Below are 27,573 nucleotides of genomic sequence, written 5' to 3' on the forward strand. Positions count from 1 at the left end.
TAAAGAAAAAGGCCTCTTGGAACTACTAATTATGGCATATGAATTATAGACCACAGCAAGGAGAATGTTTTGCGAATGTTGATACTAATTTAGAATAACAGTTGTACAAAATTGCTTATTACTACTGCTGCCTATTTTCCTCTTGCTGGCATTTTTTAATGCACTCCACCGTTTATTTAAAAAGAGTTGTAGTGAATGCAGACCAATTAGCTTGAGATTTTTAAAGCTTGAAACATAAGGGGAAGCAGTCTTGCATTTCGGTGTCATAAATATTTCTGCACAAAACTTGCCTAAGCATGAGCTCCAGAGGCTGAGTCCAAAGCAATATTGTTTATAGTTGGTTTATCAATGGCTACTTTGCTTGTAAGTTTCTTCTTACCTGAAAATAAAATATTGAAAAACTATCAATTCAATTGAGTAGAAATATACCAGGTTTGTGTCTAAAAGTTAATTTAATGATTAAATTACATCAGCGCATACTAAATTCTCAGAATTTAAGGCAAGTCAGCAAAAAGAGAGATCAACACACTTACTACGATGAATACACGCCATAGGATTAAAAAACGGCATTGTCAGCAGCACGCCAAAAAGAACATACAATGAAAAAAAGGGCATAATCCTCTCCCGTTTTTGATGTTTTACTATTAAGTTTTTCACCTCTACTTGGGATATTCATGAATTACAAGCTTTTCTGCCATCAAACACTTCTTTTGAACTAAGAAACTCCCAATAAATATCAAAGCTAATGCTATTAATCTCATTCCTAACTCTTCTCATGCTAATGAAAGTTCTGACTTCAAACCTATATCCCTATGTAATTGAATCTCCAATTTCATTACCAAGATTCTAGATTACATATTGAAACAAGTTCTCATTGATATCATTCATCCAACTCAATCAACATTTATCAACAAAAGAAAATATCTAATAACATCATTCTTGTTGGTGAGATCACGAAAGACTTCAATAAAAAGAACAGGGAACCTCTTTTCTATGTTAAACTAGTCATAAAAAAGCATTTTCACATTGTCAACAAAGACTTAGCATTCCCTTATTTATATCTTGGATTAAAGCTTGCATTTATGATGTTCAATGCTCCACCATTATCAGTGGAAATCTTGAAGATTTTTTTACCTCTACCAATGGATTTCATCAATGATGCCCTTTCCTCATGTTCTTTCTTCTTTGAAGGACTCACGATATGCTATCTGAAGGTCTTTTCGTTGGGAACTCAATTGGGGGCTTAACATCTTTCACAAAACTTGATTGAGAGAACATTAATTGCTTAACAAAAAATAACAATATTAAAAAGCTCCATTTGCTTTCACTAGAGATTTGCCTCTTTAATTCTTAGCTTGATTGTCAAATTATTTCCCCATCCTTCAAATACGGCAGAATTTCACTATCCATTCTCCATCAATGCTTTAATTATCAAGGGCTTTTGAATGAAATTATGGCAATCATTGATGGTTGGAATCCTAAGACCGTCTCCTTCCCTAGTAAACTTCAACTTCACATATTCGCTAAATCAAAGCTAATTACTTATTGTATTAGAACCCTCTTTATTCTCATTTCCATATAAAGAAAATTGACAGGATCTGCCCAAGATTCCTCATCGATGATAGCATTAACTCTTCAAAGATTCTCCATATGTCAAATCTCTCTATGAGAATCCGATTATCTTCCATAAGTCTATTTTATTTTGGTTATTGATGCCTAATTTGATATTTACATTGGTTAGTTGTTCGATATTTGACTAGATGGGGGATTCTCTTATTTATTTATTTGATGCATAACAAGAAGGCCATGATAAAAATCTATATTTTTTAAATCTGTCAAGATGTTGAGATACCTAGCAAGTTGGGTCATCACATAGGAAATTAACCATCAAGATGCAAATATGATTATTTTCTTAGATAATTTGGATTCTTTCATGCTTTATGATAGTGGTATCATTGGTAATTTATGGCCTTATCATATTTGGCCCTTAGGTCATATCTTCATCTCTGATAATATCATGTGTCAAACTTTTGGCTTTTTATTATCAAATTTAGACAATGACGACAAGTCAGGATATTTATGATTTGATTTCATGTATCCACTTCAGGCTTGCCTTGCTTTGCCTTTGTTAGATCATGTAATTCATCTGTCTCATGAGTGAAATAGAATCTCTTCACAAGTTTTTTTTTCTTACATAAAGAAGGAATCAGTGATGGATACTTTTGAATAGATACTCCTTTTCCCATGATCTAATTCACGTTTGGTCCTTTCACATTTTATTGACCTTTCAATATCTTTTGAATTTTTTTTTTAACTTTTTGTTAATTCATTTTATATCCTACATATTCCCCTTTGATTGAAGCAATTTTAGCTCTTTGTATTTTTTTTTTTATTGTCTAATTAAATTTGAGCACCGGCTGTCAAAACCCCTCCCACTCCTCTTCCCCCTAATAAAAAAAAAGACATACAACTTCTCGGATGTAAGGATTATTTATATCCTACATACAATTAGTGTTTTAGGAGAAAACATGCATCAAAAGAATATCTATGATATTACATAAATTGGAATAAAAAGCTTAATATTGACAAATTACTCAAGTTTCAATTTATGTTAACAAAAAAACATGAATACTGAATGTTAACACTGATCCATCCCAAAATATTATTACATGCTGCTTAGTATAATGCTTTGTCATTTATGCTAGATCATAAACCTGAACATGTTCCTTGCTGACAGTCAATAGGCCTTGAAGAAAGTTTACTTGAACGTCCAACTTCCATCCTCTTATATCCAATGCTGACATTTTTCATTGTTAGATCGACCAAAAGTAACTTCACCCAGATTGCCCAAATGTCACCCTAATCTCCCAATCAGCCTACCAAAAAACCTTTACTTGGCTAATTTGCCTACCAAGCAGGTCAACAATCTTGCCAAACTGATGTTTTCTTCAAAAGCATGTCTCCCTCAACTGTTGTGGTAGCTTCTTTGATCAGTTTCTCAGGCAATATACTCAGACTCTCCCGCTGCTTTTTATTGATCTCATTTTTGTATGAGGTCATCAGGACCCATACAGATCCCTGTTTAGTGACCTCATGGTTGATAGCTGTCTACCTGTCACTCATATATGTCCCAGTCAAATTTCAATCTAGTTTCTAATCAAATCCCAGTTCAACCTCTGGTCCAATTTTTAGCTCCAAATTTTGAATCAACCTTCAATCAAACTCTAATCTTATCCAATCATTAATGACCATTTGTCTGACTATCAATTATTTGGATAACTCAGACTCAATCATTCAAACTCATAACGGCATCCAAATCCAGAATTCCAAGTCAAAATCTAGGGTAAAGGGTCAATGTCCTGAACCCCTTTTTGGGTGTTTTTTAGTCTTCTTATAACTAAGCCGAATGACATTTGATTCATTATTTATCAGTTGCATATTGATCATACATGTCTCTAGGGTAAATTCGAGCTCAATCCGACGCTTCTAACCCCAGAAACTAAAATGATTTGCAAATGCTACAAAACCTTCAAATTTTTACAGCCTATGCCACTAGACCGTCCATCTTGTGGAATCTGATATTGAGACCTTCCCCAAAGCCTTTGACCCTACCCATGACCTTAAATATGGCAAGTTTACCAATAAACTGTATTTTTTTGGATTCAATTTGACCCATAGTTGATCCGGGGTAATAATCAAAATGCCCTTAAAGGGTTGATTTGAACCTTTCCCTAAAACTCAACATGGGACAATCAAACCAATCTTTGAAACCTCTTCCAATACACCCTAAACCTCACTAGGAGTGCATTGAACATAAACCCACACTTAAAAAAATAAACTTAAACCCATGCTTTAGTTTGATCGGGTTGACCAAAAGTTAAATGCCAATTTTAATCCAAATGACCTCAACAATGCGTGGGACCACTTCCATTGATCTCAAAATACTTATTTGAACTTGTTAGATCCAAACCCAACCTTTGATTTGACCAAGTTGACCATATCAACGATGGTTGACCAAATCAACCCTTAACCTAACTATGGTCAAAATCAAAACTTGAACCCATTTCAAATCAATTTGATATTTCAAAATTATTCATTTGACATCGTTGGCATGTCCAAAATCTTCCAAGTCAAAACCCTCTCCAATCTCATGCATTTGCTCAAAATCTCAAACCATTGGCTTCAAGCACTTAGCCACACATCCAACCAGCCAAACACATCCCTTTGACAGCCACATCACTCTCATTGACTAGTTTGACCAGTCAAATGGTCAAATAAACCCTTATTTGAGCTTACGTGGCCATGCCACCATGGCATTCCCTATCCCCAATATAAAACATGCTCAAACTTGCTGGAAAGTGGCTAATTTCCTGTCCTAAAAGGCCCCAAACCAGCTCCTTAAACCATGCTTAGGCTTGGTTTATCCAAATGAAGAAAAAACTTGTGGTCCCCCTCCCATGAACAAAGGGAAGTCACACTCAAACCCCATCCCTTTCCCCTAGTTTTGAGCTGCCTTGGGGACACATGGTACTCATCTAAACCCTCCTCACTTAAATCTAAGCCATCCAATTCAAAAGCAATAGGTTAAGTGTGGAGGATTTGACCTAAAGCAAGGATTCAACTTCATTTCATCCAAAAAACCTAGCTCCAGCAGCCTCCAACCTTTCAAAACCCTCCCCCACTCCTCCAGCTATTTCTAAGGCTTCCCCAAGCATTCCCCCATCATTACCTCAAATCACTATTTTAGTGAGGAGAGACCATTCTAGTGAGAGAATTTCATCTCTCTTCAACAACTTCAAATCCAACTTTCAAAAGCTTTTGGAGTCTTCAGCAAACTTGTAGAGGACTTCATCAGGAGAAAAAAGAAACCAATATCTCAAAAATCCACTGACTACATTGTAAGATATCTTGACTTATATGTAGAAATAAAATTTGAAACTGTAGAATTTTTGTAATGCATGGAGCCTCCAAACTCCAAGCATTGCAAGACTAGATTGCCCTCAAGCTATGTTTCAAATTTCCTGAAGTTTGATAAAGTATTTTTAGAGTTATGAGCATTTGATATTTCAGTTCATTTTTTAACTAAAACATTCTAGTGCATTCCTAACCATCCGATCATGTTTAAAACCTGATTCGATGATCAATCGCGCAGGTCCATTCGTGGTTACAGGACGCGACGTGGCGGCTTTAAGGCCACCAAATTTCTCGTGGCTTGATCCAACCGTCGTATCTGCAGACCCGACATGGTTAAGTCGGCTGTTAGCCGTCTGCCACGAGTCATGTGACCCGGCCCTATGCCGCCGCCCCGCCAATCATTTCTAATGATTGGCTAATGATGCGTCGCCATTTAAATTGGATTAAATTGAATAAAAAAATTAATTTAATAGTCCAAAACTTACAAAATTCATAGTAAATCAAAAATTTCACCAAGTTTATGTTCTTGGTGGCATTTTAAAGAGAATTTAGTCTATTATTTATAAAAATTAAATCAAGTTAATTTGGTTATTGTATTGTGAGATATTTCTATTTGTTTAAAATCATTTTTTATAATTTTCTCACAATCTAATAGTCAAACTAGACCCAAATTTTGGTGAAATATTTTTGGGTATCATAGGCATATACTATAATTTTCCTAAGACCAGATACCCATTGGATTTCTGTGATGTGGATTTTCAAAGCAAAGAGTTCATTTTGGACCCAAAACTTTGAAAATTTATAACTCTTCAAATCTTTAGAAGTATGTTGCATGATTGTTGTGGTGTGATTGCATATGCACCAGGGTTAGCTGAACAAAATTTAAAGCCCAATTGAACTTTAGTGACACCTAGGAAAAATAATTAAGGGCAAAGTCTAGACAACTTAGAAAAATGTACACAGCCAAGATGGATGAAACTTAACATCCTCAAACTTAGTGATATTTTGTACCATAGGTTTTAATTTGACTGAATTTGGAGCCCTTTAGGTCAAAAAATTAAGCATGTCAAAATTTAGCTCTTTTAGGGACGTAAGAAATTTAAAAATTACAATAAATCCAAAAAAATGCAAATAACATGTCAAATTGACCAGAATTTAATCCTCCACCTAAAAAAAATAAAAGCCCATTGACTGAACCTCTAATTTAACTTTAATTTTATTTTTAATAAAAATTGACAATTAATTAAATTACTTAATTAAAAATATTTAAAATTCCAAAAAATCCTAAACACTTGCATAAGCACTCCTAATTAAGCAATTTTAAAAATTCCAAAAATACTCAAACTTTGAAAAATCATAAGTAAATCCAGATGATTTCAAATTCACAAAACTTGAAAACATTCGACTCCATTAAGAGTATAGTATTTTCTAAAAATATCAAATTGTCGAAATTAAGTCAAAGTCAAAAGTCAACCCTTTTGTCAACCGTAGTTCAAATTTATGTCAAAATTTTAAAAAATCATAACTTAAAATAAAAAATTCCAAATTCAATAAACTTAATGTCTAATTAGGGTTTAATATTTAATAAAAATATCAAAAAAATTTAAATTAACATACTTTATGCATGTGCTAAAATGCTTAAGTTCCCCTTGAAATTAAAAGAGCGTGGCCAAGTGTAGGTGGTGATGTAATGTAATGCATATCTATAACTCCTTGGGATATACTTTATTTGTAATTGCTTAGGATAATCTTGCAAGAGAGTTTAGATTTTTTTTTTATTTCATTCCTAATGTAATTTAATTCAAAGTTAAGAGTTGTGAAAGTTGGCCTTTGAGTTGGGATATATAGATCCAAAGTTTGGGTTCTAAAGAGGAAAGAATATCCCTAAGGGGAGAATCATTTTCCATTTGGAAGCCCGAATTTGGATTCGTCTAATACTCGAGGAAAGAACAACATCCCTTAGAGGGAGAGTTATTGTTTTCACTTGGGTATCCAGATATTACTAATCCAAAGAGCTCGAAGAGAAGGATGAAGAAGCGAAGATGAAGAGTATCTCACTCAAAGCCACTTGCATATGTCCTAGGATTAGACTTCGGGTTTGTTGTTAGTGGTGCCTGACCACTTTTAATTTCTGTAAATTCTGGGTTGTAATATTAAAGGGTATTTGCCTATGACCATTCATTTATTTAATTAATTTGACTGATTTATTTATTTATTTATTTATTTTGTTTATGCCTAGAATTTTCTTCATTTCTTAGTTTTTGGCGATTTGCATGTCATCTTTTAATTTAGCCTGGATATGAACGGAGGCTCGTGAGGGCATAAATAAAAACTTTTTCTACTCAAAATTAAATAAAAATTTTTAGAATAACGTAGAAACTCTAACAACATAAGAAGTAAGTCCGGGACCGTCGGAAGTCTGCATAAACATTAATTATTCATCTTCCTTGTTAGGCACCTCCCCGCCTACGGGTTCTGACCTATGTTGCACCGATAAACCTATTTATGAAGGCGTGCTGTATTCGATACACCGATACACCGATACACCTCCGATACTCCACCGATACGTGTCGGATACGCCAAAGACATATCCAATTAAAATACTATTTAATTTCAAAAGGACACGCGTATCCGATACACGTGTCCGTTGAAAAACAAAATAAATCCGAAAAAAAGATGCATCGTATTTACTTCCGCGGCTGCGAGCAAAGTTCTCTCATTTCCGAGATGGATTTGAGTCTCTTGATGATATGAGAATATTAGAAATTACTAATCTTTCACTTGATGAGCCTGATTCCTCGAGACACCTTTCTCTCTCCTTGAGTGGGAAATTAAAATAAAAATAAAAACCTGAAATTGGAAACGGATACTCCCCTCTCCTATTCACTCTAGATAGCTCCCCAATTCAAGGGCCTTGAGTGGGAATTTAATCTCAGCTTTCTCTCCACCATTACTGCTAGATTACTTCCTCCAATTTCTCTACAATCTAGTCCACCGAGATCTGAAAATTCCCTTCAGAATTTTATTGAAAATCTGAGACTGTTTCCCCCTCTCCTCCAAATGTCTGTTTGCTGTCCTGCACCAGAGGAAGGCTGAAAACAGAGTTCCTTCTGGAGTGATCCTGCTGTCCTGTAGTGATCCTGCTGTCCAGAAGTTTGAGACGTCTTCATCATTGAATTCTGGCCCAATACCTCTGCAAAACTGCTGCTCCTTGAAGGCCAGATTGCTGTTCACAGATTTCTGCATGCATATCTACACATTATCTCTCAACCAAAAGGTTTCCATGGCCATCCAGAATTCCCTAGCTATTCCAGGTTGCTGTACAGATTATTGAGGCTAAGTGGATTGCTGATTTGAAGACCCATATTTGCAAGTCATCCAAGAAGCTGTCAAGCACCACCTACTTCCGATCCAACCAACAAAGCACCACCGGAACGTCGTATTACTTCATTCCTTGGGTGAAACTCTTTCCCTGACGCTCTTATCTTCCTAGTTTATTCTTCGTTTATGGTTATTAATGGATTCATGAAGATCATGTCAATTATTCTCCGCTATAACCTAGTAATAGGAAGAGTTGTGTGAGGGATCTTCTCATAGCGGCTAATCTCATTGTTAGTATTGGAATTTATTGTTGGAACGATCCATGTATGCAATGTCGGATTAAGTTGGCTATCTTTTTTGAACTTAACTTTTATTCATGTGATTTAACCAAAGCTAAGTGCCTTTTAATATTTATCTTATCGTTCAATTCCGCATAAGATCTTGCTTATTATTGCCTCTAAATCTAAGCGTGCAAACTTTCATTAAGAAAATCATTTTCGCATGGAATTGTTTCACATCAGTATACCTTGTACATTTTGCATTCAACACAGTGCAAAACACCTCCATCATTGCCCTCTAGACATGGGCCATAATGCTGAACCATTTAAACTGTGGTTTTTGTATGTCATTTCTCAGTGTTTCATGTCCCTCTTCGACGAAGCTTCTTCATATATTAGGCACCTTTAACATAACTTCCCATGTAGGGAACATCACACACTGTACAGTCACCTTTGAGTCCACCCAGGCCTTCCTACGAACCATCTTGAGCATAGAAGTTCATGAGGAGACAACACCCTCTATGGGCCAATAGGCCACTTCCTTTTGTCTCGATCATTCGCATCTACATTTGCCCTCAACAATAGCTCAAATGAAGATGTCTCTACCACCTTAACCTCACAAGTGGGTGTATCCAATTCACCCATTGGAAGTGGCGCTAAGAATAAATCACGTTGTTTGGCCTCCACACTAATTTCTTCTTTCCCTCCACTTGGACCTACTGAACTCACTCCATCAAACGTTCCACTTTTGCTTCCCAATCATTATCTGCGACAAGGTCCAGAGTACAATTTCCACCATGAGCCATAACCCTTTGGTCAGACATCTTCACGCTGCTCCACTAAGCCGACCACTCGATACTCTCTTTTTTATCTCTTAAGCTAAGAAATATCTCATATCAAAGGACTGCCCTCTAATCCTCTCCGAATCCACTAAGGAATGAATATTCAATCTAGTCTCAACTAGTTCAACCTCACATATCCAATTCAAACAAGCCAATTTCCTTGACACATGGACTTCCTATAGTTTTCCTTGAGCAATCGCCACAACATACACCCTCAAGAACCATGAGTTGGCCCATTTGGAGGGAGGGCCAATTTTGTTAATTCCACATCCAACATATGAAGCACTTCATGTATATATAATAACCAAAATCATGAACATTATGTTGGATTGTGCTTTTGTGAGTGTTGGATTGTGCCCTAAATGTGTCCCAACCTTTTTCCATAAGGGTCCATTTGGTTGCTTGTAAAGAGAAAACTTGTTTTGAACATGATAATTCATTTTAAACAATTTGCATATTAAAAATAATATCATTACATTAGGGAGTTTTAGAGGTTGAAATTTCCATTTTGATTTCTAAATACGTCCAACCAAAAGATGGAATCTAACAAATTTAATCATTTCTAGTGTGTGCATTCTTAAGGGAACATTTCGTAAGATGGTGATAAGACCTGCAATGCTTTATGGCATACATTGTTGGCCATTAAAAGAGAAGCATAATATTAAGTTAAGTGTTGTTGAGATGAGGATGCTCAGGTAAATGAGTGGATTTACTCTTAGAGATTGGATACGAAACGAGCATTCGTGACAATGTAGGAGTAGCTCCAGTCACAGATAAGATTAGAGAGAGTCGCCTTAGATGGTTTGGTCATGTAAAATAGTGGCCTTCTAATGACACTGTTAGGAGAGTAGATGTATTAAATTTTGCCTATGTTAAGAAAGATAGAGGTAGACCTAAAAAGACTTGGTTACAAAATATTAGAAATGACATTTCTTTATTAGATTTAAATGAGAATTTGATTCTTAACAGGACAATAGAGAAAAAGAATTCATGTAGCTGACCCCACATAGTGGGATAAAGGCTTGATGTTGTTGTTGTTGTCTAGTGTGCATTCTATCAACTAATTATCAAGTGGGACCCTAAGAAAACAATTACTTGCATCTAAAACATTCTAGAGAATATTTCTAGTGCGTGCTAGTAGAACATGTGCAATGTAGAATACAAGTATTCGTGCATCCTATATACTAATCATACAAAATGAATTTAAGATGGTTATCTTTCTACTATTAGCTACATTACTAAAAAAGATAATGCATCCAGGATTATAAGTTAATGGGAATTTATTGAATTTCTCTAAGTAAAAAAAATGTGAATTCATTCTATTTTTTGAAATGGGATAAAATAGGATAGCATTGCCTACAAATTCAAGGAAAGAGTAAACAAACACTTTTAAATTGTATTGGCCTACTTTTTGTATAAATGTAATAGAAGCAGGGAGAAGATAAAACATGTTTGTTTGGATTGGTATCACACAAGGGCTTATGTTCAAGTTCGGAAGTGGCTATGAGCATATTTGTACTTATAACCAATGTAAACATATAATCAAAAATATATTAAAAAAATAAACAATTCTTCCATTATGATTCAATACGTGAAAAATAATTTTCAAATTTTCCAAATAAGCCGATTGAAGAGCATCTTACCTGCTGCAATACCTCTCTTTGAGAACTTGCGCAATTTCTTTGGAGATTCTCCAGAACCATTAAATAAGTCATCATATTTTTGCAGTACACTATTCTTTTCCTCTAATAAGCCCAATAATTCGTATGCATCTACAACTTTCCGCACAATAGATTTTCTTGGAGGTTTACGGCCATATGACTCAATATCCTTGAAAAGCTAATCAAAATTCAATAGTAGTCAGTCGTATGATGAGAAATCCATGAATTCAGCCACAAAGAACTAGATCAGCAGCTTCTACTGAAACAACTTTAGGTTTATTAAGCAATATGTGTAAATAAGCCCTCAAATCTTAAGTTAAAGGTGAGAAACATTTAAATATGCAAAATCAAGATGTACCTTCACAAGCCTCTCTAGCATGTTATTGCGATAATAAATGGATAGCATAAGATCACAAAACCGCCAAGGCACTGAATGCAGATCATAGCTGATCTTCTTTACCCAAATAGTGTGGGCTTCTTCAGGCCTATTATCTTTTTCTAGAGCACATATTAACTGCTCATATGTACCCATTGTAGTTCCTTGACCTTTACTTAACATCCATTTTAAAACCTGAAAAGAAAAATAAATTATTTAAACTAGATGGCAACAAGTGAAGAAAATAAAGCAGAGAAAATGAATAATCATCTTCAGTCCTTCCCTAAAAATTTGGGATTGATTTTATGATCTTCTTGGTCATATATATATATATATATATATATAAAAGTACTATATGAGATGTTAATCAGAATTTATTCACAAAATCTAACCATTTATCTTTAGTTTAACATTTTTTCTTCCTTATTTAACATTAATTCTCTCTCCATCTTAGAAGTGCATCTTTTTTCCCTCAGTTTTATCAGAATGCTCAAACCACCTATCAATTTTTAATAATCTTATAACCTTATCTACAATATATGTTATATTGTATTATTTTGAACATCTCTTTTATGTAATCATTCTCACTCTATCCTACCTAGTTTTATTCAATCAATAGTACCATTATCATTTTTATCAATCTCAACTTAATTTGTTAGAGTATTTGCACCCCAAAAAAGAACCATACAGTAAAGCTGATCAATTTTTCAACATAAAAATTTTACCTTTTAAGGCTTCATCGTATTCTATAACCCACTTTATCTCTAGAAATTATTATATAACAAATCCAATATAGTGCAACATATTCAATTTGAGTATCACTTTAGCTTCTAGCTATATTGCCTGGTGATTTATCAATTTTAAAACCACTAAAAGTGCATATCAATTTGTGTATCATTTTGTTCCTAAATATGATGCCCACTATCTTCTAAAAATTTTCCTCCATTCTTTTTGTTTAACTTCAAAGAGGTCTAACCATCAAAGTTATATACAAATAGGAATTAAAAAAATATATCATCATGAAATAAGACATATATTCAAAAGTAGAGGCTAAAGTAAATATATATGGATTAGTTGGCATATCCTATACATATGCGCATTAGTTGACATATCCTATATAAAAATTGTGTTTTCAATTATTAGATTGAAATGGTGGATCAGAGTTCGAGAGTATGCAAGCTAGTAAAGAAGCAATATACAAGTTAAAAATACAAAAGCATAGAAAATTAAATATTATTAAAGTTAATTTTACCTGAACAATTCGGTGCCACTGCTCCTCTTTCTCAAGAACAAGCAATGCCCTTTTCAGCAAGGCTAAAGGAAAATTTTGCTCCCAAGCAACCCATGCATCAAGAGTCCCATAAACAACTTCCTTCGAATCTTTCAGGTCAAGAAGCTACAATTTAAGTATTTTAGCTTCGATACATTGATTCCATAACTTACAAAAACAGCAGCTTCAAAAAAAAAATAGACATTGCATAGCACAATATTCCATGAAAGTAATGCATACTGGAAGGAAGGACATCATATGCTGTTCAAAGGCGACATCAAGATAGCTAGCATAGAATTTTTAATATTGATAAATCAAAACCATTTTATGCTATAAGATAATATATATATATATATATATATGTGTGTGTGTGTGTGTGTGTGTGTGTGTGTAAGGTAGGGGGGTATGGGGGATAATTTATTGAAACCTTTGAGTTAAACTCATCTAGAGCTATTTATTTTTTCTTCTAGGATCAAGACTTCGAATTTTGCAACTTGAGGTAATAATTACCATTTATTAGAGAATAATATCCTTTTTGTTATGGGTGTTTTCCATGATGTTTGTAGTAGGATCCTTAGATATTTTATTAGATTGGTAGTTATATATACCTCTCATATTCAACATGCTCTCATATTCAACATGCTAACATACTTTGTAGTTATATATACCTCTCATATTCCATCGCAGCTGACATCCGACTTCAAGAAACTGAAATCCACAAACCAGTCCCTTACACCTTCGATCTCATCAAGCCTACATAGCCTCTCCCGTCTCCTCCTTGTACACATGAGCCTCAACCTTCCTCCATCTAATGAAGCTGCGCTTGACACCCCAGCTCGCCTTCGCCTAGTTGATCGCTTCTAGCTAGGGCCACATCACGCCGCCCCATTAATAGAGCCAAATCCTACTACCAGACTCCCGCAAATCTCGACCCTCAACCAACTGAACCCTCACCCATTTCCTCTCTACCTCACGATCCGGTCCTTGCTCTTGTCGCTATCAGCACCAATGCGCAACCTCCCAATCCTGACCTCATGTACCAAAGCCCCCAAACATTCGACCTGATCTACCTCACGCCCATCTACCCATTCGAAGACCCAGAGCTACAAGACCACTTCTCCGTCCGTTCTTCCTCACAATAAATAAACTCCACTAGTCCAAACTCCAGACAAAGTCGACACAGGTAACCCATCTCTACTATTAATTATAATTAATTACTATTAATTAACATTAATTATAATTATGTATTGATAATTATAGTTAATTATAGATTGTTATATGTATTTATCATTAATTATAATTAATTAATGTTACGTATAATAAATTAACATTAATTATAATTAATTAATGTTAAGTATAATTAATTATAGTTAACTATAATTGATTATCATTAATTAGAATTAATTACTATTAATTATCATTACTTATAATCAATTAATTTTAATTATAATTAGATATTATTAATTTTGATTAATTATAGTTGATTATCATTAATTATAATTAATAGTCATTAATTGTAATTGATAATTATTGTTATTATTGTTGTTATGAAAATAATAAAAAATAATGAAAAATGAGAAAAATTTCTATCTCGATCCTTATGCAACGTCGTCACCTTCAACACCAACGACACCACCGACACCCCCTCGCCAAGGTATAATCCCTCAAACTTGAAATCATATCCTCGCCATTAGTGGCGCGCCAGGAAACCACCTATGCACACTTTTCTTATCGTGGTAGGAGGGTACCCCATGCGGCACTTTCGTCGAAGAGGGTAGAGGGGATAATTTTAAGTACCCGTGTACGAGCTTTAGCGCCTACGAGAAAAAACTATGCATTTCAAACAGGTGCCTCTAAAGACCCATGCATGCCTTTCTTGGCGCAATGGGATTGACGATTAAGTTGTGGTGTCGCTCGACACCTACCATACACGTTTTTTTTAACGTGCTGGGAAAGCCCAACTCCAAAAATTTGTCTTAAATAGGGGAGACACTGAGATTCTATTGAAATTCAGATTGAAATACACAAAACCAGAACAACAGATGACCTGACTTGATCAACAATATAGGGGACCTGAATGAAACGAAAGGAATAGAATATGAACTGAACAATAAGGAACTGAACCCTAAACTTTAAAATGCACAATAATAAAAAAATAATAATACAAATGCTAAATAACAAGTTCAAGTCACTCAAACAAACATTAATGAACAAGCAGGGAACTCGTGAAAAATAAAATTCCAAGCATTGTTGGTGTACAAATAAAGATCAAGTAATTAATGTGCAATACTCACATCAATAGTACCCTGCAAGCAAAAGGAATAGTGACAAATGCAGCACACTAGCAACCAATAGTAATATGTAAATAAACACATTAAACCTTTCTGCATATGATGTATGTGCAGCAGTTCCCGCGAACATTGAAAGAGATACAAGTGAGCATAGTAACTCGTCAACCAATAAGTGCAACAAAATCAGAGATAAATGCATGTTACTAGTGGTCAACAGTGGCATACATATGAACATGCTCGATATGCAATGATTATAAAAATGTCCTTACAGTCAATGACAATCAAACATCTAGCCAATGCACAGGCTTCCTACAAATGAGTACACAACCCTGCTTGTAATCAATAGCAGCTAGATGACAAACAAGTACCTTAACTTGTTCATGAGCAATCACATCAGATGTAACAACTTGCCTGCAAACAATAAAGTCTCTTGCAAATGCACACAGTACAAAGCACGATGAATTTGAATTCCTGCTAACGTTGATGGAATATTTGTCGTATGCGCAACAATAATAACCAACAACATGTAACGGGTGCTACGACACCCTTGCAGTCAACTAGCATTAAATGTTAGGCGAATGTACTGATTCCCTGCAAGCAAAGACAGATGGTACACAGCAAATGTGAACACCTACAAGCTGTTGCAGTAGGCCCATTGTACATTCAAGATGCTATCTACAAAATGCAGAAGAACTATGATAAATGAAAACAGCTATAAGTTGCATTAGAAGATTTGCATTCAGCACAACTAGCCCACATAAAATAACGGAGAGCTTGTAATGCATACAACAATCCTATCTGCAAGTAATGATGATGAATGTACCGCCAATGTGATGAAACTTCTACAGGCACCAGATAGAATATTGTGGCAAATGTAAATGCTTACTAACAATAATAAAAGTTTTGATGTATGCACAATATATATATTTGTGGGGCAATATTAAGCGATAGACATGAATGCAATAATACCCTATAGTCAACAACCATTCAATAGCAAGCAAATGCTTTGATCCTTCACAAGCAAGATCAAGTGATCAATGTGCAACACTCACACCAGTAGTACCTTGTGAGCAGAAGGTACAGATGTGCATTGAATGACAACTTGCCTGCCAACATGCACATGAAACCACTAATAAATGCAGCTCAATTAGTGGCCTACATCAGCATAGTAACGAACAAACAAAACCTACTGTCAAATAATAATGTTGTCTGCTGACATGTATATACAACATGCAACAAACACCAGTGTGTTCGTCCAGTCAACGACAACTAAACTTTCAGAAAATGCACCGGTATCCTACAAGAAGAAATGATTAAATTGCAATAGAGGCAAACACCTACAAGCCACTGTAAGAGCCTCGCAATATATGCTACATGCTACCCACCAACAAATACAAAAAAAGTTGTACTAAATGTCAACACCGACCAGCAATGGCGATAATAGATATGTTGCGAGTATATTGAGTCCCCTATGAACATAGATATGTATGTAATGTGATATTTGCAAGCAAGGATTAATGATCACAACAAATGCGAAAAAACTACAACCACAACCGCCTAAGAACTGTTGTATAAGACCTTCGCAGTTAACAACCATGCTGAGAAGAAGCACATTCATCTCATATTGGAGTTGAAGGTTTTGTTGAGCAAGTACAACTAAACCCTCCAATTAATAACCTTAGAGGTTCTCATGGTGGCAACTAGGATAAAGAAAGGCAACTTGGTATAAAGAGGAGGTCCAATGATGTGTTACCAGCAGAAGGTCTTAACTGTGACACTAAACATGCAAAGTCGAATGATTCTATAGAGTCAAAAAAGAGCAGTCAAAGAAATATCTCATTCTATCATCTCTTCATAAATACTAAGGCTTCTGAAGAAATGCTGCACTATTTGAATGAAGATCTAGAGATTAAGCCTCATGACCTAACATCTTGCACATGCACCATTAAATGATGCAGTTGTAGATTGAAAAAAGCTGCTCTTGGTCACCATATCAAGGACTAATAGGAGAAAATTTTATCGTTCCATGTGCATATCAGATACCAGAATATCGTTGGGATACTGAAAATTATCCTATACATTGTCCTAATCATGCTTCAAGGAGGCTGCCTTGTGATGAACTAAAAACGAAAATCTAATAATATCTTAGTCGAGCCTTTGGTCTCATCAGATTATGATACCTCATCTATCACAAAATGACCTCATACAACTTGGATGTCCTTATCTAGCCTAAGCAAGGATTGGATGATTTGTGGATTCGATCTCTTGAACGACAATAATATGGATCTTGCATTAGAACAATGACGTATCTCATGGCTACTCTGGATGCAACGCTACGATTCACCTATAAGCAAAAGTAGGGAATCAGTAGTAAAAGAAACCATGGGCCACTGAAGTGCAACGCCGTGCCATCGAATCTACAATACTCATACAAACCGACAGAAGACTTATAAAAACTTCTAAATGGAACGTTGCAAATGATAGTTGCTCGCATAATAAATTAGTGCCAAATATTTTAAAATGCCCTCGTACATGCATTGTAACAGGCATAATAATTCATGTAAACATATTATCCGACATCGCAAGATGCATTATGTTTTAACAGTGCATCATATTTACATGCCAACATATGACACATGCATACAGTCGCAACATATAAAATGCATTATGCAAAATCTCTATTCAGCATGTAAAATGTATTATGCAGTAGTAGCGTGCCCCGCTGGCATGTATATACATTATGCACTACATGCAAACACTAGATTATCATGCAAACATATTATGCGGGCAAATCAACGACGTATATATTCATTATGCTTGCATGTTACGCAAACATGTTGCACGCTATGTTAATGCACCACAACACCGGATCCACGACATTTGTACAAGCAGACAGAAGGTGTCAACAAAACCCAAAATAAAGTCTTACATACTTGTCAGATAGTTGCCTGCATAGCTAGCTACATCCAAAAAATGTAAAATACCCCTCTCATGCATTAAAATGTGCATTCATATGAACCTTATAATATGTGTGCATTTATGATATGCAAAGAGTTTCATTCCATCATATCATTTGACATTGTAAACACAATTCAAAATGACCTACTGCGTGTAGTTGTAGGATGCAGAGATTTTCATCCAAGTGTATCATTTGACATTATAATTGCATTTTAAAATGACTTCCTGTATGTATCATTATGATGCAGGGGGTTTCATTCAATCATGTCATTTGACAATGCGATCATAATTTAAAATAATCTCTTGAATGCATTAGTAGGATACAGGAGGTTGCATTCAAGCATGTCATTTGACATTGCAATTACATTTCAAATTAACCTCCCACATGCATTTGCAATATGCAAAGGGATTCATTCTAATAATATCATGCATACATATAACAATCATATAAATTCATCGTGCAAAATACATTCAATAGTATATACCCGTATAGACCCATAATTACTCAAATGATAGTCATTTTGATAGAAAATCTCACCTGGAGGGGACCACAAACATTTATAATGTCTCGCAAATGCCCATGAAAACTCAAAAAGATCAAAAAAAAATACAAAAACCTAGATATTTAAAATTAATATTAATCATCAAATGCTTAAAGCAAAATACACATCCACCTTCCATAATAATTTGCCGCAGTAGACAAATATGAAAACTACTTCAGCTCACAAATAGCTAATGTCTGATCGAGAATATCACTATGATTCATTCTCAATCTGTCTTTTGCCAGTAAAGATGTGGCACGTGTGCTCTAACAAGTGATTTCACCGTCAAATGGCACCACATCAGTGATTTCGCCGCCAAATGGCACCAAAAATAAACGGTTATGACCGAAACCCTATGAATCGGGTGGTTTTGTCACCAAATGACACCATTATATTACGGTCATGGTCAGAGCTCGTATTCTAATACCCGTTTCTATTTTTCACTAAGCAATGAAGTACAGTTTATTTTTATATTACTAATCTACATCCACTAATATACACATGCATTGGCTGATGGATTCTTTATTACATCCAACGAATGGCACTAAAGGATGGTGGCTTAGTGGATAGCAGGATTTGAGAGTAAATTAGTGGACTTTAGGAGTGAATATTATATTGCTAATGGAATTTCATTCTAATATAAATAAGGCATTTCATTCCACTCATTCCACTCATTCCATTCATTCCACCCACGGTAATCCCTTGGCATTTCCTGGAATCGAAGCAGCTGCTATTGCCGAGAGTAGCGGGCAAAATGAAGAGCGGGGAGTTGGAGAAAGCATGGTTGCAGCACGCTCTTGAGGTATTTGCAAGGAAATTAGGAAGAAAGTTATTTAGGCCTGCAAAATCAATAATTGTATTATCAATAATGGTTGAATTTAATGTGTGCAGAGAATTGCAATGGTGGAAATAAATAAGAATGATTGCTGGAATCTTAAGGGCCGCAATGTTAACAGAAAATAGTGGTTGAGGTGATGAAATGAAGTGTTGGTCGCTCAAATTAGGTAATACTACTGCTGCTATAGTCAATGCAATCAGCTAGTATTAACTGAAATCTGAAATCAACGAGGAAATAGAAGAAGAAAAATTGAAATCAGGTAATACTTATTGGAGATTAGTTGTTGATGTTAAGTATGCAGTTATTTATTGATATTATTGTATATTGTTATTGTTGTTGTTAATTAGGGGTTGTTGTGGTTTAATTGAAAAAGAAAGGAAAGAAAGCAAGGAAAGAAGTTTAGGAGTGTTAAATTGAATGAAGAAAAGTGCAATTGAGGTAATTTGTAAGATATTCATATTGTTGTTTTATCTATTTATAAGCATGTGTAAATAAAAAAAATTATGTTTTAGATGGTGTACAAAAGGAGAAGAAAATAGGACCTAGAAGAACAAATTCCAAGTGAGACGAGATACCAAAATAATGCATAAGAAATAGCTGAAATTTTATATATTTTTAAATTCTTAACTGTTATATTTATGATAGCATTCTAATTTTAATTTATTCATATATAAATTGTTGATTCATTAATTAGTAACTAAAATAATACAATTTATGATTGTTAAAATTGAATAATGTTGGAAAAATGAAATAAGTCATACATGGGGTATAAGCCCGCACAAATAAAGACAAAAAGACCTAATGAGGTAAGTGTACATTCTCAAAATTCTAAAAGTTAAAAATTTGGATCCAACCTTAAATAAGGAGCAGAATCAATTCTAAAAATTGAGAATTCAAACCCAACATTGAATTTGAAAGCTGGAAAGGTGCAAAAATCTATAGTCATTATATAACTTGTATAAATGATAGATTAAAAAACAAAACATAAAGGGATGTTATGAAATTCTTATGACTATTATGAACTTTAAATGTGCTTTAATTTAATTTTCAATATATTGATTACTATTTTTTATACAATGATTGTGGCTTTCATTGAGCTTTAGCTCATTAACAGTAGTTGTATTGTAGGCAAGGGAACGGAGCAGTGGGGTAATAGTCAGGATAGTTGACTATTCTTTTGTGTGCATATACTTTTTTTGTATAAAGAAATCTAAGTAGGAGCTATGCAACCTTTTGGATGTGTAAGTAAATTATTAAAGTTTTAGTAAAGCTCTATATTTATTCTGAGATGTGTAATTTATATGAGGTATATTATATGCTTCATATTGTTAAGTATAAAATTTCATATGTTGGGATATTTTGAATAAGGCTACTTCTCACTCCCTGATTTTGCTAGATGTAATTCAGAATAAGTGCAAGTAAGAAGGTATTTTTAGATTCTCCTTCTTTGTTACACTGCATATTGACTATAAGGGGGATCAAAATAGGGTGTGATACGTATGTTCCTCAACAATGTTAGATCATTGAGTAATGAATCAATACGATATGATCGATAGAGTATAAAATCCTCAGTTAGCTAAAATAGATTCAAATTTATCCCTTTAAACAAATATGCACCTTAGGCTATAAGGTACCTTTGGACGAAGCAAGCCATTGTTCTCAACAAGGATCCTTTTGTCAGGTTGGGTCGATTACCTCCTTTGACTAAGTAGACCAGGGACCACGATGGCTCAGGACGATGTAACCATAGGATCTTGATTGGGCTCATCATCATTTCCCCACCATTCGCTTCAAGTACGAGGTGGGGAAATTTCTATTTTAAATATTAAATTCTAAATACCTAAACCATGATGCTACTATACGCAAGATACTCCCTATCTATTTTGACGACTAACCTTAATCGAAAGTTATTTCTCGTTATCAGGAGGGATAATTAACTATAGGGGCTTACGCCTATAAGAAACTAGAACTCAGATCATAAATTCCTCGCAAAATGAGGGCGAAATCTCTAGATAGTGTCTTATTTAAAATTCAATCTGCCTTCTAAAAATTTACCTCGGAACCTACTTGTTAAAACTCTCCCCGACTACCTGAAAAGAAAGAAAAGGGGGTCCGCAGAAAGGTCGGGGAATGAATTTTCGGAGCCCACACTATTTTCATGCGCATTCCTTTAATTATACACAATAAATCAAATTCATGCTAACCATGTTTTTTTATTATAAGGCTAGCATTAATCGTATTTATTATATAATATATGTTAAATATATGGTTATAATAGATATAAAATATATTTGAATATTTTCAATGGATGTACAGGTCAACAGAATCCTCTTGGATTTAGCTAGCCGATCCAATGAGTCCATAGATGCAGATTTTGGGGATCATTGGATTTCCATGAGTTATCTTCTTGATTCAGGGTGTTAGTAAAACCACTATACATATATATATATATATATGCAAATATAATGGAATTAAAATAAATGATTTGTGGATATCTTTGGATATATATAATTATGTATATGTTAAGTCATGAATATGTTAGCATATAAATGAATTGATAATTGTTTTCATTCGAATATTATATAAATGCATGTAAATCATCTTAAAACATGCCACATATTTTTTGTTTATGCAAAGTAATATTATCCTAATTTGATGATATGATGTCATACATTATACTATTATTATAGTATAAAAAATCTCTTTTATCATTCATAATGCATGCTACATGTCTTGTTATTTACTCTTTTAGCAAATTTTTTTGTTGAATTTGAATGTCAATTTCATTCATGATTAAAAAAAAAATTTAATAGATTTTACCATGCTGCTTAGTGGATCGTCACATTTAAAGCAGAACTTTCAGCATTCATTATATCATCAATTCGGTCTTAAGAGTTTAAGTTGTAGTTCTATTATATATTCGGTTCTATTTGCTTATATAGTTTTTTCTTTCATCTCCTTTCTATTAGATGATATTTTGTTTTCTCTATGAAATTCTTGTTAAAACTCAATTAATGTAATGAATATAATTTATTTTCCCATACTTTGTTTGCATGCTTTTGCTTATAATTATTCGTGATGAAACTTTTCTTATTGAATACAGAACAGCTTTATTTGATCTTGACTTTTGAAGTTTATCATGCAAGTTTTTGAGGTATGCTGGCTTTCAATCCCTAGGTGTGACCAGATGGTCATCAACAAAAGTAATAGATCATTTTGACATAATCTACATTAATTGGTAGTGTATATGGGTCAAAAAACACACTAGTTTCTCAAATTCCAGAAGTTTGGAATTTTAAGGAGCAGAAAAAGGACATGAAAGTTCTTTAAATACTTACTGTGTTGACAAGCAACCTCTTTTTGTCCTCAGCTGAAATTCTTTTCCCTACAGATTGTACATAAACTGCTTTTTTGTTATCCTGTGGTATTTCGTCAACTGCTGGATAATCTGGCTATAAAAGGAGGAACACATTGTCAAAGACATCCAATCCAAACATAGAAAAAGCAATCAAAGCATCTACATCATGTAAAATGATTAATCAACACGTACAAAGCATAACAAGAATAGCATCCAACGTTAGAAATATTATATAACTAAGTTAGCAGCAGATAACATAAGATAAAGCGGAAAGGTTGTCCACCATCAACATTAGACTATATACACACAGAAAAATGAATTTAAAGATCATGACATGCTCTGAATGCAAATTTTCTAACATATTGCACATTTTAAAAATATTTATAGCAGTAGAGATACAAGTATGATAAAAATATCAAATAAATATCGAAACAAATAAAATAAAATTGTTTTATGAATATTTGAACATCACCATATCCCATTAAAAATAGTAGTAAAGTTACATGTTTAAATTATTAGCAGAAATAAAATTAATTTGGTTTGGTGAAAGTTTGAACATGATAAAAAATTTAATAAAGACATTTAAACAAGATAAAAGCTCCACTTGAACTCAATTTAAAAATCAATGAATGAGCGGAAACAAGATAGTAATCAACCAGACTAGATTCATTTATAGCTCTACTCGCCTCGCCAAAGCACTTACACAAATATTATTCATAGTAAATCACCATGATCATATTACAAATATGTTCTTATAACATTAAACAAGGTACCTTATAAGTACAAGTAACTTAGGGGTTATATGATTTCATGCATTTAAAATGCAACAAAGTGCCCATTAACAAGGCAATATCTATCAGCATATGGTTTGGAATTTACTATAGGTGTGATTCTATCCCTGTTGATAGGTACATTTTGTATTTGTTTAACTGAAGTTTTAACATGTTTTGGAAAAAATAAATCTAAAAGACCAACTTTTGGAATTTATCATGCTCATAACTTTCAAAAAAAGCGCCATAAAAATTTTCATGCAAGCTTTTTGATGTTGAGGGTGAAAGCACCGCATAGCTTTAGTTAACAACGGTACACGCAACTGATAACTAATAGCTTGGTTGGAAATTAGTGAAAACAAATGTTCTTAGACAAACAACCTACAAATAGTGGTATAGGAAACTTATCAAATATTCCATAGCAATAAAATTTGATTGTCTCGCTTTTTGATGCAATGGATAGTTATTTAGATAATAACTATAGTGGGTGATCATTTAGATGATAACCTTTTCTGATTGTATACAAAACAACCCCACAAAAGTATGTAGTACATGCATCATAGTGGTAAAAATGATGACAACTCATAGCCTTTTTTGTAAGAAATTATGCTTCATAAGTGTGAGAACCATACTGGCTTGAACCGGTTAGTTATTAAACAGAGAGTCGCGAACAGAACAAAGTGCGGAAATGAACAGCGCCTGGAGCAAACCGAACTAATGCGCGAAAGGATTTGGAGAGTTCATTTTGCTATTTTGAACGAACGATTGCATTTGGGGATAAGATTTACCAACTTCTTTTCTTTTATATCGCTAAAGAAGTGGAGTTCGAAGAAACGACAATGAATGAGAAGAACGGCAAGGAGAAAGGAGGAAGAAGGTTTGTTTTCCATTTTTGTATAAAGTTTTTCCTATTTCTTCATCTAATCAGAGAGAGATATTTATTAATTAAAGGTAAAGAAAGAGATTGAAAGCAGAAGGAAGAAATTTGGAGAGAAAGAAGAAAGAATTTGGAAATTTTCTTTTGAAGTTTCATTGATTCTCCACTATAGAAATAATGAGTAAGTGTTTAAACTATTAATTAAGTTTGATTTTAGATAAGAATTTCTATTCTTATTTTCAAATTGAAGAAATTATTGTTGTAGGAAGAATTGAATTACAACAAGTTAGACAGTAAAAGAAGGAAATTTGGCAAGGAAGGGAAACTATTGTGAGGTAATTTTATATGGAAGAAATCAAATGTTTGTTGAGTCATTCAAATTGGGATTTAATATTAATTAGAATATTATGTTATTGTGAATAGTTAAAAGTTCTCAATACAAGACGAATATTGAAAGAGAAAATTAAAGTGGGTAAATGATGTTATTTTAATATTTTCATTATTCTATTTTATTCATACAGTCTTCTAATTATTTGATTATTTGCAAAAATTACAAAACGTTTAAGGTATAAATATTTCATGATTATACGGTTTTCAGATTACTGCATCAATTACAAATGTTTGAAAGTTTCATTAAAGTGAAAGGTATACTTATATATATGTATATGTAAGATGAAATGTATGAATAATAGTATATACTCGGGAAATGGAAAAAAAAAAAGAAACAGAAAAAAATATATATTGAAATAAAAGAGATATAAATATAAAAAGAAAAATGATATGTATCAAATTACAGGAGTCACACTCGTATGATACTAGTTGGGGAAGTAACGTACCTGTTCACGTTAAATAAAAATGAAAAAGAAAATGAAAATGGTTGTATCTTTATTGGTACATTTTAGACAGTGCTCCTGTACAAATTAAATTGGAAAAAGGTTTATGATGAAAATGTATGTAAATTGGAAAAGAAAATAGTTTTGAATTTTTATAACGAAAACATATATAGAAGATATAAAAGAAAGAATGAATGAAAGTAACAAAAATATGAAGTATAATAAATATTATATAATATGAAGTATACTTTTTTTTTTTAATAATATGAAGTATACTTAATGTTATATAAATGTTTACATAAATTTTTATATTTTATAAGAAATGAGGAAAAATAATTTTCATTGTATTTTGTATATATTTAAATGTTGTATATGTAGAAAGGTTACCCACTAAATTTATATTGTAAACTTAATCCATTAAACTAATATTTCAGGTAATTCTCCAGAAAAATAAAAATGACTGATAAAGGAGAGGAATACGTCTATAGAAGACGGTGCACAAATGCAAACAGGTAATATATGATTAATGAAATGATTTTAGTTAAGTGGTATCAATAGCTTATCAAAATGTTGTAATAGTGGCTCCTCAGAATTTTGAGAAGTTGTATGTTAATTTGCTTATATAATTTAATGAAATATTTCAATTGTCCGACTGTTTGTCTTTGCCTCGTTAGTTCGAGTCTCTGGGCCGGATCATGACAATAAGGGAACTTAATTTCATTATGACCAAAAGCATAAAAATCAGACCCTGCAACAGATATGGCATTTGAATGCATATTCTTAAACAAGATAAGCCATAGAAGATTTCATTAGTAGAATTCAATTGAACATTTGAGTAAAAGTGAAGTTGCATCACTAACTTATGGCATAAACCAAATATGTAAGATAAGAAAACTAAATCTCATCTTGCCTTCGGCTTGCGGGCTCTTTGTGCTTGGCCTTGTGAAATCAAATCATCAAAAGAAATTCTTGTTTGAGTATCTGCAGCTTTGGTCACATAATTACTCCGATAAAAGCTTGCGCCGAGCTACATAATAACAAACTTAATTGGATAGATCGATGTGCAAAAACCTAAAAGTTTTCGGGTAATAGCAACATGAACACGATGATGTTATTGGAGCCATACCATAACATCCTGCCTCCATTTCCTGAAGAAGAAATATGTTTAAACACAGATCAGCTCAGCTATCTTGGAGCCAAACAAAAATGAGAAGATTTTGGTTTCTCTAAGGGTGAACAATACCAGCCAAATAGAATTTTTTATGACGCTTATAAACTAGACAAACAGGTGACATGGCAATCACTTGATGCAAAATTAAATAGAGAATCAACAAAACAATTAATTTAGTGAAGTTTCAGATGAGTCTTCTAGCTTAAAAATTATGCCAAAAGAATGCATATAACTAACAGTGACATTTCAGACCAGCCTGCTGATTTGCTGTTTACACATAGAGGTTGAATAAAGTTAATACTCCTAACTTCCAATAATCCCATTTTTTCAATTATATGGAACCTAAAAATGCTCTCGCTAACATAGGTTCTTAAAATCATATCATTTAATTCAAAATAAAGATAATCCTAAACATTAAATCAAATGAAACTGAAGTAAAATCCTAAAACAATGAAAATGATAGAATATTCAAGAAATTATATTCTAGAATTCTACCTCCAAGGCCAACCTGTACTTGTTGCTACATAAGAAAAGAAAGATGGCAAAGAAAATGCATATTTGGTAGAAGCTAGTAGCAGGGTTTACGTGAAAGTGCAAAAAAGGACTAAGATGACTGAGATAGTATTAGAATTAGCAAAAGGTGATCAGATAAGATGGCTGAGATAGTATTAGAATTAGTAGATAAGATGGTTTGGGAAGTGATCAGATAAGATGGCTGAGATAGGATTAGAATTACCAGAAGGTGCGCATTATCAGGAATAGAACCACTACGACTTACCCTGTTTAATATATAATTTTTTATAGGTGAAAGCATTCAACCTTAACCAAAAGACTACCCCATCTGAAATTAATAGACATTCAAGATACTTGTTGCCCAAAGAAATATAGAGCTGCTCAAAAGATTAAGGCTATTCCTCAATTATAGCATTCATGCTGCTCCGAGAATAATACTATTTCTTCAGATTCTAACTTGAAAAGTGATTCGCATATGATCAGCTTAAGTAGCCTAATGATGCAGACACACTACCAGCCTTCTTTTACCTAAGCATCAACTTGCCTATGTTTAGCAATTCATTGTTTTTGTTGTTGTTGTTTTTTTTTTAACTGTCTAATGTAATTTTAATAGGAAAGAATTAGGTGAGGCTATTTTGATAACCAATTTTTCAAGATAGACTTTAAAATCCATAAGTTTACTTTGAGATAAGTGTTATGCAGGAGCAAGTTGATTATTTATGTATAACACTCAAATAAAAGCAAATTCAAATATTTTGAT

General features: G+C 33.5%; 1 protein-coding gene across 1 annotated transcript; it reads right to left on the reverse strand.

Moving 5' to 3' along the window:
• LOC110104006 (pentatricopeptide repeat-containing protein At4g21190) lies at positions 1-26,390 on the reverse strand. The gene is made up of 7 exons (XM_020832931.2): positions 26,256-26,390; positions 26,040-26,156; positions 22,630-22,743; positions 12,645-12,788; positions 11,375-11,587; positions 10,999-11,194; positions 1-379 (listed from the first exon to the last, which is right to left on the reverse strand). The coding sequence occupies exons 1-7, from the start codon at positions 26,256-26,258 to the stop codon at positions 291-293; spliced, it is 876 nt and encodes a 291-aa protein (XP_020688590.1). The 5' UTR covers positions 26,259-26,390; the 3' UTR covers positions 1-290.
• Positions 26,391-27,573: the final 1,183 nt, after the last annotated feature.

This window comes from Dendrobium catenatum, unplaced genomic scaffold, assembly GCF_001605985.2.
Source record: "Dendrobium catenatum unplaced genomic scaffold, ASM160598v2 fragScaff_scaffold_847, whole genome shotgun sequence".
NCBI lineage: Eukaryota > Viridiplantae > Streptophyta > Magnoliopsida > Asparagales > Orchidaceae > Dendrobium > Dendrobium catenatum.

Coding starts and splice junctions, on each gene's coding strand:
- LOC110104006 (XM_020832931.2), bottom strand. Junction 11,588..12,644: donor AGTGGCACCGAATTGTTCAG/GTAAAATTAACT, acceptor TTTTCTTTTCAG/GTTTTAAAATGGATGTTAAG. Junction 11,195..11,374: donor TGCTAGAGAGGCTTGTGAAG/GTACATCTTGAT, acceptor AATTTTGATTAG/CTTTTCAAGGATATTGAGTC.